Source organism: Orbicella franksi, chromosome 3 (assembly GCF_964199315.1).
Source record: "Orbicella franksi chromosome 3, jaOrbFran1.1, whole genome shotgun sequence".
Classification (NCBI taxonomy): Eukaryota; Metazoa; Cnidaria; class Anthozoa; order Scleractinia; family Merulinidae; genus Orbicella; species Orbicella franksi.
This window is the reverse complement of record NC_138147.1, coordinates 33,945,368-33,957,703: the sequence shown is the minus strand read 5'-3', so window position 1 is coordinate 33,957,703 and position 12,336 is coordinate 33,945,368. Positions and strand designations below refer to the sequence as shown.

At 41.7% G+C, this 12,336-nt stretch overlaps 3 protein-coding genes across 8 annotated transcripts in view; 1 reads left to right on the top strand and 2 right to left on the bottom strand.

Annotated features, from left to right (window-relative positions):
• LOC145482237 (uncharacterized) overlaps positions 1-12,336 on the top strand; it is a 157,550-nt gene that overhangs the window by 142,872 nt on the left and 2,342 nt on the right. For 4 of the 6 annotated variants that reach the window (XM_081460878.1, XM_081460882.1, XM_081460880.1 and 1 more), the window contains 5 exons: positions 871-2,998; positions 3,267-5,417; positions 6,171-6,298; positions 6,809-6,929; positions 12,149-12,231. In XM_081460878.1, coding sequence (XP_081317004.1) covers positions 902-2,998; positions 3,267-5,417; positions 6,171-6,298; positions 6,809-6,929; positions 12,149-12,231 — 4,580 coding nt within the window. In that variant the 5' untranslated portion in view covers positions 871-901. Of the gene's footprint in view, positions 1-462; positions 2,999-3,266; positions 5,418-6,170; positions 6,299-6,808; positions 6,930-12,148; positions 12,232-12,336 lie in introns of those variants that run through there. The other 2 variants (XM_081460881.1, XM_081460875.1) reach the window with 2 other exon arrangements.
• Positions 7,461-7,901, bottom strand: LOC145482280 (uncharacterized). Its single transcript, XM_081460941.1, has one exon. It carries the CDS (start codon positions 7,899-7,901, stop codon positions 7,461-7,463), a length of 441 nt encoding a protein of 146 aa, XP_081317067.1.
• LOC145482284 (uncharacterized) lies at positions 7,953-8,294 on the bottom strand. The gene has a single exon (XM_081460947.1). It carries the CDS (start codon positions 8,292-8,294, stop codon positions 7,953-7,955), a length of 342 nt encoding a protein of 113 aa, XP_081317073.1.

Sequence of the window (12,336 nt, the reverse complement as noted above, 5' to 3'; positions counted from 1 at the left end):
AGACCGTAATCTAGACCGGTTACATTTTGTGGTGAAAAAGTTTCAAACTAAAACGCAAAAATATTGACTATTTTCTTCTAACAATACTCTATTTATGAAGTGCCAAAAAGCCTGACGAGAAAAAAAGTGAAGAGGACGAGGAAACTTTGGCAAAATGAAGTTCGGTTCATCGCCGTTCGCAAGCAAGATGTCAGCTGGTACAAACCAGTTACATAAAACGAATTAAATTGTTCTTGTTTGCCATGTAATAAACATCTTATTAACCGAGCTTAGTCGGTCCGTATGGGAGAATCTTGACCGAGGTCGTGAGTACAGACCTCACTGCGTTCGAACGCAGTGAGGTCTGTACTCACGACCTCGGTCAAGATTCTCCCATACAGACCGACTAAGCTCGGTTAATAAGATGTTTATTATATGGCAAACAAGAACAATTTAATTCGTTTTATGTAACTTACCCACTCAAGGCCACCTTATCCTTTCTTATTCGCATCGCAATCGGTCAGAAATCCAATGGAGAAATATTGACTTGCTCATCACGAAATTTCGGAATACTTGGGATAGTAATCACAATAACAGAAGGCCTAGCACTCATGCCGCTTACTCTGTTGATACTGCTATAACAAGACTCTTGTTGGGCTTTAGTCCTTCAGCAAACTTGTTTGTTTCCTCTTTAAATTCTATACTCTCCTAAATTTAGAATATAAGGAAGACTGTGATTTACAGCAATACTCTCCAGCACTATATTATGCCGACCTTAACTCAAAATAACTTCGCTAAAAACTGGTTAATGTCCCGGGATCAGATATCTTTTCCGTAGGCATACTAACAATACAATGTAATGAAAAGTCGTTCTGATTTTCTATTTTTTAGGAGCAGGGAATTCAGCTTAGAACTGTAAAATATGGACAAAGTAGAGACGATAAGTTCCAGCAAAGATACCGCTGATGCAACTTCCCAAGAACGTGGACTTGGCGAAGAATATAACTGCGGCAATGAGCTTCGGCGATATGTTTTTGAATGTTTTGTTAAAGCAATGGATTTCTTTCAACTTTCCAAGGTGGGATATGCGCGAAGAAATTTGCAAAGTGGACACAGACATCTTCTAGAGTTAACACCGGAAAGCTTTTGCAACCCAACTGACTACGAAAAACGGCAAGTGAGGCGTGGGAATGAGATGTCTCTGAAGTGTGTGTCTGGACCTCCCTTGTGCGGTGTCATTTTGTTAGACCAGATGGATTCAGACCAGGATGACCACCTGTACATCAACTTTACCACTGCTTTCGGCGCTCTTGCATTTAAGCTCCACGAATACAAAATGGCTATTGAGGTATTTAATCTGGCTATGAATAGCAACGGTACTGATTCTACGCCTCATCGTGAAATTAAAGTGGATTTCGAATTTTCCGTAGTTGTAGCCAAGGCTAACATAGGCTGTGTTTATCTGATTCTAGGACAACTAGATAAAGCAAAGGAAAATTTAGAATGCGCGCTCAAGAGTTTGGAAAGATTCAAACTGGAAAAAAATGTAGTGACTTTGGAAGTAGACATTTTTGCGGTAGAAAACAACTTAAGTTTAGTGCTTCAGGGTCAACGAAACTACTCAGCTGCACTAAAGCTTCAAAATGATCTTGTTTCTAAAGCCAAACATCTTCGACTCTCGTTTCGAATGGTTGCTGCTGTACGTTACAATCGAGCAGAGCTGTTCTTAGAACTTGAAGATCCTGTTAAAGCATTAAAAGAACTGCAGGAGTTGAAGTCTCTCTCTGAGATCTTGGAAGACGAGAGTGGGATGCCTGAAGAATTTATTTCTTCTAAAACTTGTTTGGTTTATTTGTTAATGAAGGAGGTGGCTCCTGCGAAAGAAATCGCTGCGAAATTATCTCTTTCTTCTTCGTTTTCGTTTTTTTTACCTTCAATATCATCATCATGGCCACCATCCTCATCATCATTATCATTATCATCATCGTCATCGTTATCGTCGTCATCGTCATCGTCATCATCATCATCATCATTATCATCATTAGCATCCTCATCATCGTCTTCATCGTCGTCATCGTCGTCACCGCCGTCGTCTCCCCCTCCTTCTTCTTCGGAGTTTGAAGTGTTTCCTAAATCTAATGGGAAGCTACCTTGGGATTTCTCAGTTGCGACATTAGCAAATTTAGTTGATTTTCACCTTTATCAAGAAAGTGTGCAACCCGTGTCCTTGATATTGGAACTTTGGGCATCGAATTGGAAAGAAATGTTTGAAAAAAGCCATCCAACCCTTGCGTCGCTTTTTTATAGACAGGGTGTCACATTTTCTCTGATGGGAGAAAACGTGTCATCAAAGAACTGTTTCGAAGAAGCCTTGAGTATATACACAAGGGCTGGCTTTGCTTCAACTCATCCGGAAGTGTCGAAGTGTAATGCGGCCCTTGCACGTTTATTACTGTTTGAAAGTTCTCAAGAGGAAATTATCTTGAGCAGTCAATCGATCGCAAAGACGCCATCTGACAGCGATGAACATTGCAAAAAAACTAAAGAGTTCATTTTTTCAGACAGCATTGCAAGCTCGTCTTTGTTTGAAAAGTTTGCCAAACAAATTATTAAAAGCGAGGAAAAGTTTGGCGAGATTTCAGAATTAGTCAAGACCAATAATTTGCTGAAAATACGAGGACCATCAGTTGGGCAGATCACTGTGTGGCTCCATGACAGGAGTATAAAAATGAATACCCAGCCCACACATGCAAAGAAGAACCTTGCCGCTAACTACGAAGAATCCCTTCCATGCGATTGTGCGGATATAAACAAAGTCTTGGTCGAGGAGATGAAAACGTGTGCGACTGCTCTTGGGGTGCCCTACGAAACCTGTACTGAAAAGTCCCCGTGCCCCTGTCCAAGTCAGATTCCTGGTGAATTGTTGATGAATCCAACGCAAACGCCGAACGTGAAAGCCATGACTAGAGCAAGCCACGGCGATCAAAATTCTTTTGACGATGAAGAGTCTGGTGTGAGTGTGAGTATAAGTGCCACTGTTTTATTATATTCTTCCCAACTGTCCACAGGAAGTGTCAAGAAAGATATCAAGACGCTTTAACAACTACCTCGTATCTGCTTCTCTGTCACAAGCTCAACAGCCCCAAGCAGTTCATCAATTAATTAATTTAGTCATACTCAGCGACTTTTGACTTGCGAACTGGCAAAAAGAGTATTAAGTCCTTTTGTAGTTCCCTAGAAAATTTCATACACAACGACTTGGTAATTTATGTTCATCTTAATTTCAGGCGAGCTTTTCTCCAAGGGATGTGGCGGCAAAAGTCTCAGAAAACCCGAATGCTTCCCTTTTGCCGAGGACGATGACAGAACAAAAATTAATTTCTGGAGAAGAATTTAGCTTCTCATCTCATGGCCAGAAAAATGAAAACGAGATTTCGGCAGTAATTGCTTCCTCCTGTTCCTTTTCAAAGGTGGATGAAAACAAAGCCAAAGAAGATTCTGTTGTTTTGCCGATCAAAGATTTCTCTCAGTATCGTGATGATGTCATCCAGACCACGGATGAAAGCGAAGATACAGAGGGACCGTACGCGAAGGCCAAAACTAAACGAAATGCAGCATCTAACCAAAGTAGACATGGAAGTCGGTGCTCTCCCCCGACCTTGAAAGCAGACAAAGGACAGACATCGAAGAACAGAGCACAGCAAGTCAGTGGTACACAGGAAGATTCTTCAGTGAAGCCATGCGTTATTGACGACCGGCAAAAAAACTTTGCTGATGATGTCACCGATGGCGTTGCCACCTTTCAAGTTTCTTCTTCCGAAGGCACTACTGTAGAACAAGACCACAACAAAGAGCAAGAAAGAAAACTTCACACCTCAAATCGGGAGACTCAAGGAAACGGAACGGTGGTTAAAATTGAAAGGTCGCCTAAACAAGACGGGGTGAAAGGAACGGGCATTTCAAAGAACGGAAAAGAAAGACGAAGCCTTGCCAACAGCAGAGAGAATGACGCCAATACCTCTTTCTGTCGAGGAGGAGATGTTGTTGCAGATAATGGTGATGCTAATCATGCTGATGAAGTCCTTGGAGCCTGTGGTTATCAGAACAGCTGCTATCCTCAAGGCGCTGAAGGTAAAGATGCCAATGCACGCGGCTCAAAGAAGAAGCGTAAAGAACCTCTTGGTTTAAAAGGAGGGCGACGAGACGAATTTTCTTCCAACCACAGTTCCCTTTACATTCCATGCACCTCCGAATCAAGTCACCTTGGAATAAAGTCTGGTTTTCTCGCGCGCCATAGCAATGACAACAGCATGTCTTGTAGTATGGATGAAACCGAAGGAAGGCTTAACTGTGCTAGTTTTTGTCAATTTCCAGACTGTGCAGAATGTTCTTCAAGAGACACTACTAGCGCTTCTATCACTGCTTTGACGTCTCCCGCTCAGAGCTTTCTTAACTTTAACAGTTATCAACCCGAGCAGTCTTTCTCCCTTCCCTACAATGGCAAATACAAAAGTCCTAAAAACGAGGAAATCTTGAGCCTACCACCACCACCACCTCCTCAATTTCCTGGTCTTCCATACGATGTGCCTCAAGAGCGTCACCACGTGTCAGAAAATTGCTTTGACATTGGTGATGTCCAGTCGAGAACCTGGCGTCCTATCGACTCTGATGCTAGTTTGTTCGCTCAGACATCTTCGAACTCTTCAACGTGGTTTGCAGGGTTCACGAATCCCGAAAACAGTACTGGCTCAGGGGGACAAAATACCGGAATCAATCAAAGGGAAATTAGTCGGTCTGCGTTTTCAGTTCATGCGACATCAACCACACCAAATTTTATTTCCGAACAAGCAGAAACCTCCTTGGCATCAGAAAGAGCTATGAGGCAACAGGAAAGAGAAAGAATCAAGAGAGAAACGGTCACGGCAAGAGTGTCAACTGATGATGAAAGTACAACAATGCAGCCAAGCCTGGCAAACAGTAATTCAGGGACAACCTCAGATGACAACTCTTTGGCTGCCCTCGAGCGACGCGTAGCCGAAGCTTGCTCACTGGTGGAAAGAGTCATGAAAGAAAGAGAAGAAAAAGAGAAAGCGATTAAAGAAAGAGAACGAAGACAAAGGGAAGTGCGTGCCAGGAGAGAACAACATGAACAGGAAAGAAGAGAACGAGAGGCCAGAGAAACGATGCAAAGAAATGAAACCGGAGGCACTTCGACAGGCAGCGAAGAGGAGGCTCCTTCCGTGCGTGCAGCTCTCCCTGAGAGTCCACAATGGCTATGTGAACATTATCAGCGACTGTGTCGTGTCAAGTTCCCCTGCTGTGGAAAGTTCTATCCGTGTCATCGTTGCCATAACAACTCAGACGAGTGTGAAAATCATAACTGCAAAGCAAAAGAGGCGCTTTATATCGAATGTTCGGTTTGTAGACACCAGCAAGTGGTATGTAAAACTCTCAGCTATTTTATTGTTATTTTCTAAAACACTTTTATGCGGAAATTCAGTTGTTGCTTCTTTCATGAAAATTCTTCGATTCGTCGACCCGGTTTATCGCATGAGCATTTCAAGGTTTCCGTCTTGATGACGGATGTATGCTATGTTGAAAGAAAAGAGAAAAGAGAAAGACTTTGAGAATTGCAAACAAAGGTTATGGTTAGATCTATTTCCAACGTTAGTTCTCGGTACTTGACAAAAATTTCCAAAGCACGTTTCCAGAAAATCAAATTAATTTAAGAAGTGATTATTTTGGATCACATTTTCACAGTGATTATTACATGACTTGATACATACTTTAGAAGTCTAGGCATATCGATTTGTAGCTCATGAACTAATTGATTTCTTGAAGCTTATAAGAAGCCATTTCGTATGACTATAAATGACAACCACAAGGGCAAGGTCGAAAGTCTGAACCTCTCTATGAGGAGGGGAGGGGGGACAGGAGAAGGACGTCTTTAACAAAGGACTAAGTTTGGATTCCCTTGAAATTTTGCATTAGCTTTTGAAATATGCATTTCTTATTCGAAATGCTTTCTCTCACCTGTACTTAAGGTTGACTTCATAACGATTATAACACCTGACGTAAGGAAGAAATGGAGCTCGAAATACTATAAATTACTCAACGTTAAAGCCATCGTGTCGTTTATACGTTTGGTGTGTTTAATCATGTGAATTATTATTCCACATTTTTGTATAAAGATCAACCGAGATGCCCATACTTGTGCCAGATGTAATACAAGGATGTCGGCATACTTCTGCTCAATCTGCAAACACTTCACTGGTGAAGATAAACATCCCTACCATTGCACAAAATGTGGCATTTGCCGGTAAGTGAGAAACATTACGTACAGACTGTTTTAAAATAGAGAAATGTATTGATAAAGATGAAATGCTCTTTTGCCACGAGCATAGGACAAAGAAACGATCTGGGTCCCCGACAGGATTCGAACCCATAATTGCCGTGGTAATGAACCAGTAAACCAGGCAAGAGACAGGTTCAAAACGTCATGTTACGAAGACTCGACGAACTAGAACAATATGCAAAAACACACAAGCATGGGAATAACTTACACGAACGAACTCATCACGCTCTTGGTCATGTGACCGGAAGAGGCTAACACTACGTAACCAAACCGGATTTTACACCTCCCAGATACCGGTTGGGCGCTCTAACCAATAAGCTTTGGAGAGATTTTTTGCCAGCTAGACCATTTACTCCAATAATGTATAATGTGTTGTTACTACATGCTACATGAAGAGACACGGTATTAGTAATAGTAAAGGAGAGGTAGAGTATTCGTCCTCTAGTTGAATAATATCGCTCTCAATCATTTCAGGATTCACAAGGACAGATCTTTTCATTGTGACGTGTGCAACGTTTGTCTTGACAAACGGCTTCAAGGAAAACACAAGTGCAGACCAGATTCAGGACACGATGAGTGCTGCATTTGCTTGGAGGTAATTGCATGCATCACTTATAAAGGCCATGCCGTTTTTTTGTGATCGCGAAAACGCGCGCGGAGTATGTAAGTAACGCGTGGGGAAGGCTAAGAAACAAGTCGACGGTCAGAGATTATCTATGGCGTTGACTTGCTCGGAGCTGAACGCTACAGCCGATCAATAACTTTTACCTGCGCGGTTTTTGTTTTAATTTACTTTTAAATTTTGGGCGATGCTACAAACATCTTCCGAAATGCGACATTGCTTGAAAAATAGATCAACATTACCATTCACAATTTTCCTACTATTTATTAACCACTTGCAATATCGATAAAATTAAGGCAAACACTAGGCCGGGTTTGGAAAAACACTCTTTTATTGGATCATCTTCTTCCCTATCGGCTACGTTCCTAATAACAATTAGACAAGCGAATTCAGACGCGATTATAATGAATAGTTTTTCAAACAAACTCAGTTTCCAAATAACTGTCATTCCCTTAACCTTACATTAAACAAAGTTCAAGTTGAGCGGATGATTGTGAGCTGTCTTTATTGTGACGATGGAGTCGGCTCTACTGGAGATGAACCACCGTCTGACCGTCGTCTAAAGAATGGAGCATGTTTGTGTTGGTGATAGCAAGTCAGGGTGGCCTTTTTCCTCTTCTGCTCCTTGTCATCTGCACGGCCTAGTGTATTCCCGCCGACTGCTAGCGTGTTTGGCCTGGACTCCTCTTGTAGTGATGAGCCAGCTGTAGACTTGTCCAACTCCTGCACCACTTTGTACAAATCCTTGGCAAACACGGTCAGATTTTGCAGGCGCTTGGCAGCATCTGGAAGCCTCGACTCGCCAATTGCCCTCGTCAGCTCATACAACAGGATCTGCGGGTTCACCTTCTCCAAATCGAGAACTCCAACTTGTAGGTAGTAGCAGAAGACATTCTCGACCTTGTAAATGATGCCTCTAGAAGTGAACTCATACTTATACATCATGTAGTCGACTCGCAGTAGACTGTTGTTGGCGAAAACAATATGGACGTCAACTTACTCCGTCTCTCCTGCCGATGCGTTTCCAAGCATTTGGCGCAGACCAACACCTATTAGATTCTTCAGCCCGTCAAGGAAATCCCCTTTCAGGACTTCGCCAATAGCATCATTTATCTCCTGACTCGAGGCGCTGGAAACTTTAATCTTGTACTTTTGTGACTTGTCAACAACTGCCACGATAGGCAAACTTTTGTCTTCAATTGCATCGTTCTCCATCTTGGACGATGCGGCTGTAATTTTGTTCACCAGCATCTTGTGCATCATCCACATAGTTTCCGTTACTTCTTGATCATTTTTTTCTTGTTGCTCCTTAATTGCAGTCGAAATGGCAGTCCCCATGTTGTCGCGATGGAAAGATCACAATGTTCAACTCGCTGGAGTCTTATCTGCACGGTGCGCGAGTTAATATGAAAGACTTATTGACTTCTCTCTTATTTCAAAAGGAGTGTTAGTTACAGGTTCTGTGAACGTTATTGCAATTGGCTGAAACTGGAAAGACGCAAGCTATTGAATTCACAAGCATAAAATACGGTTGCCAGGCAATGAAAATCTCATTTTGCGTGTTATTTTCTTTGGTTCAAAGCAAAATCAGTATTGAAAAGTAATAAGTTGATCAATCCAAACCTACCAATTCATGCGTCCATGCACGTACTCTATCCAGGTGTTGCAATAGGACTGAAGTTTTCAGTCTTCGTGCCTTAGGAAAAGGCCAATCTTTCTTGTACTTTGGTCACAGGGCCTCTTTCAAAATATGCCGGACATTTAGTTTTAAAATAAAAGGCCTTTTCATCCTATATTTTAATTAAAAGACGGTAATTGTAAATGGAGAACTAAAAGTAAATTGCTTTCACAATATTATTTCGTGGAAAAAGCGGCTCCTTGTAATTTTAATCTCAATAGTGATAACACAATGGGGTTAGGCATTAATTTTTATTCGTCCGAGAGTTATGTTTTTTTCATGTCAGTGCATTTGCTAGCCGCGTATTGTTGTTTTTACGTACTTGACATCGTATTACCTCAAAGCTGTACATTTTGTCTTAATTAACGTTCAAATGGTCTGAAATGATCAAAAGCCAATTATCTACGTAATGGTAATGAACCATTCTCCCAGTTATAAGTTCATTTTCTGAGAGATCCACACTCACTTTTTTTGTTGATGGATCGTAAGGCGTTTTCCCCTGTCAAATCAAAACACTTCCAAAAGCGATCGATAACATCGTTGCCATTGTTTCAAATTACATTAAATGACTTTTGCACCTCAAACGCGTTTACTTGTAACAACTCCGTGCCTGCATGCAACATGCCCTGAGTGTGCAATAAACAGAACGATTATCTCAGTACAGAATGCAATAATCGATGAACAGATATCAGAGAACACTTTCTCCATCAATAGAAATGTTTCCATGGATGATAAACAAGTGACTGTATTAAGGTATATTGCATTCTTGGCTGGTTTTCTACACTACCCGGGTTTTAAGTTCAATGCAGTTTGTTCCAATACTGGGTGTATTTACACTGACCCAAGTATGTACAAAGTATGAATGCCGCCCATAATCTCCATGGAAATCCAGATTTTTGCGTTTTTAATTAACGTCGCATAACTAACCCACTGTGCCCAACAGAGGCAGAAGATCTTGTGATGAAAGCAGCTTAACGTCAATATAAACCGTCATCTTCTGCATGTCGTTTCTTCGTTTGGGTTTCTACATTATTGCGCTTGCAATCCACTTCGGTAGGCCCGTTATTGAAAATGTGTTTGACCTGGAATAATAGAAGTTACATGTCAAAGGAATACCCCACATTAAAAAAAAAATTTGCCCAGCAACTGCTTTGCTTTACATGGAAATCTAATTTAAAACAAATTATGAAAACAGGCGCTCCCAGGCTAACCGTCTAAAAGCCTTCTTTAAGCCAAACCTGTAGGAAGGCCCAAGACTGGGCAACATCTTAGATACGATTAGAGCACAACAAGACAAAAATGATGCCGAGACAATGGAAAAGCTTCAAAAGGTTCACAAAATGATGGTGGACAAGACTGCAGCGACATCGGCCCAGATGCAGTATGCAGCCATTGATCATGAAGACAAGAGTCTTCGATTGTGACAGTCGTGGACAAGTCGCAGAAGTACAAAATCAAGGTGAAGGAAGCACCAGATCCAGCGATAGCTGGCGCCATTGGCGAGCCCATGATTGGATCCTTTCTGCAAGGGATAACTAGTCTCATCAAGGTCGCCCTGAACGAGTTCCTCAGCGAGTGAGACAGAGAAGGTTGATTTTCACGTCATCTATGCCAACAACAGCCTCCTGCGAATCGATTACATGATGTGAAAATACGAGTTTACCTCCAGCGGGCTCAAAACTGAATTCCAGAACGCTTTCTGCTACTAAATGCAAGTTGGAGTTCTAGACTTGGAAAAAATGAATCCACAGATCTTGCTGTACGAGCTGACGAGGGCTATCGGCGAAGAAAATCTGCCCAGTGCTGCAAAGCATCTTCAAGGTCTGGCTGTGTTTGCCAAGGAGCTGCACTCAACCATTCACCAGCTGAAGAATGCAGCATTGACAGGCGATAGCGAGTCCGGAAGCAGCGACGTTGGGACACTCCCGAAACCGAAGCCGCCAAACCCAGGCGAGGGAGGAAACGAAGTAACGAGGAGAGCCTTGAATTGACCTTGGAGAAAGATAAAGACGGAAGTTGCAAACAGGACACATTTGAGATTTTCTCTACCCTGAAAGGCATGTGGAAGGTAGCTCACAATCCCGAGCAAGATGAATTTAGTAGAACGGAAGAATTTGGAATTGGAGTCATCGTGGTGGAACAAGAAAACTCTAAGATAGAATCCTCTTAAGTGAACGTTTAATTTTAAACTGGTGTCGATTAAATATGGGCAGACGTGATTTTCAGAAGAAGGGTTTCTCTTTCGTTGGGTCCAATTTAACTAGTTCTGGTAAAGCGCTGTTTGTTTCAGCCAGTTGAAACGATAGGGGAAGCAATCACAGATAGACTAAGTAACTACAATCAAGTTTTTTTATTAAGTGCCGTGCTTTTTAATTTTCAAGTTAACCCTGGCCCCATTGGATAATTGTGTGATAAATCCTACTGGAACTGTGAAAGAAATTAGATAAATTAGTTCTCCAAAGTTTTGTCATGAATGTTGTTATAACAGCTGTGATGTGAGCGGAATAAAAGCATGTAACACATCAGTTTGTTGCAGAGTATCTTTTCTGCGTGTTTCTTTTTGTGTCTGTTGCAGATTGTTTAAATAGATCCTGACAACTACCGTCCGTTATGCGCGAAAACAGAAAACAGAATACGCCTTGAAATGGCATTACCTTTCTGTCGAAAGTGGGAGCAAGGGTGAAGAGCAGAGTGGAGCAGTAGGGAACGGGATGGGATGGGAGTTTTCCCCAACAAAAGCTATTATTTCAAGGGTACTGTTTCGAGCGGGTCCGATATATGGTATTGAGTTTGAAATTGGTTATGATATCTGAAGAATGCGTAGTATTATAGTAGTATGCGTTGAAGAAAATGAATTTCTCTAGATTTATAGGGAAAATTCATCTTTGAGTGAAACAATGACTCACAGAAAAGAAATAGGAAATGTTAGACTTGTGTCTGTTTAAGTGTTCCTGACTTTGAAGTGAACGGAAACCAGCATTAGCAGGACCCTGACGGGTTTCAAAAAGTTTCAGCAAGGGCGTTATAGACCATGTCCCGATTGCTTAAATAATAAATATCGCTATCCACGTGCACCGGATAAATTAATATCCAATGGATAACCCGGTTTGTTTTGCCAACACGTATCCATTGGATAGTGACTTATCAGTCAGATAGCGTTATCCATTCTTTGAACAACTGGGTCCAGTTCTGGGTCCAGAGTATTCAAAATCGTGAAATTTGGTTCAAAGAGGATATAGGTTCAGAGAGTAAAGATGCTTCCCGCCCTCCAGCTATTTATGTTTACGTAAATATTTTTCCACCTCGCAGCGTGCGAAAGTTTCAATAGGTTTTACCCACACCAGACAGAAATGTCAGTTTTTCGAACCGAAGCATATTTCCCTGGGGAGATCTTGACTGAAATATTTTAAACTTTGTTTTCATGCGAAAAATAACAATTTCTTGAGATGTAGAAATGTCGACGCAGTTGGAATATGAAATGAAATGTTGTAATTCTCTTTAATCACATCTCCAGGATGCGTTCAGCGGCTGCCAGATCCTGCCATGCTCACACAAGGTTCACAGGGAGTGCGCCATTGCAATGATACAAAACGGCGTGTAAGTATATTTAAGCTGTCTTCATCTCAACAGGCCTCTCTGCCGTCTGATAATTGTGACAAAAGGTATTGAGTCCCGTATGATCTCAGTGTTATGTTAGCAGCC

What these genes read in the sequence shown, in the direction of transcription:
- LOC145482284 (XM_081460947.1), bottom strand. Translation starts at nt 8,294, where the DNA reads ATGGGGACTGCCATTTCGACTGCAATTAAGGAGCAACAAGAAAAAAAT.
- LOC145482280 (XM_081460941.1), bottom strand. Translation starts at nt 7,901, where the DNA reads ATGATGTATAAGTATGAGTTCACTTCTAGAGGCATCATTTACAAGGTC.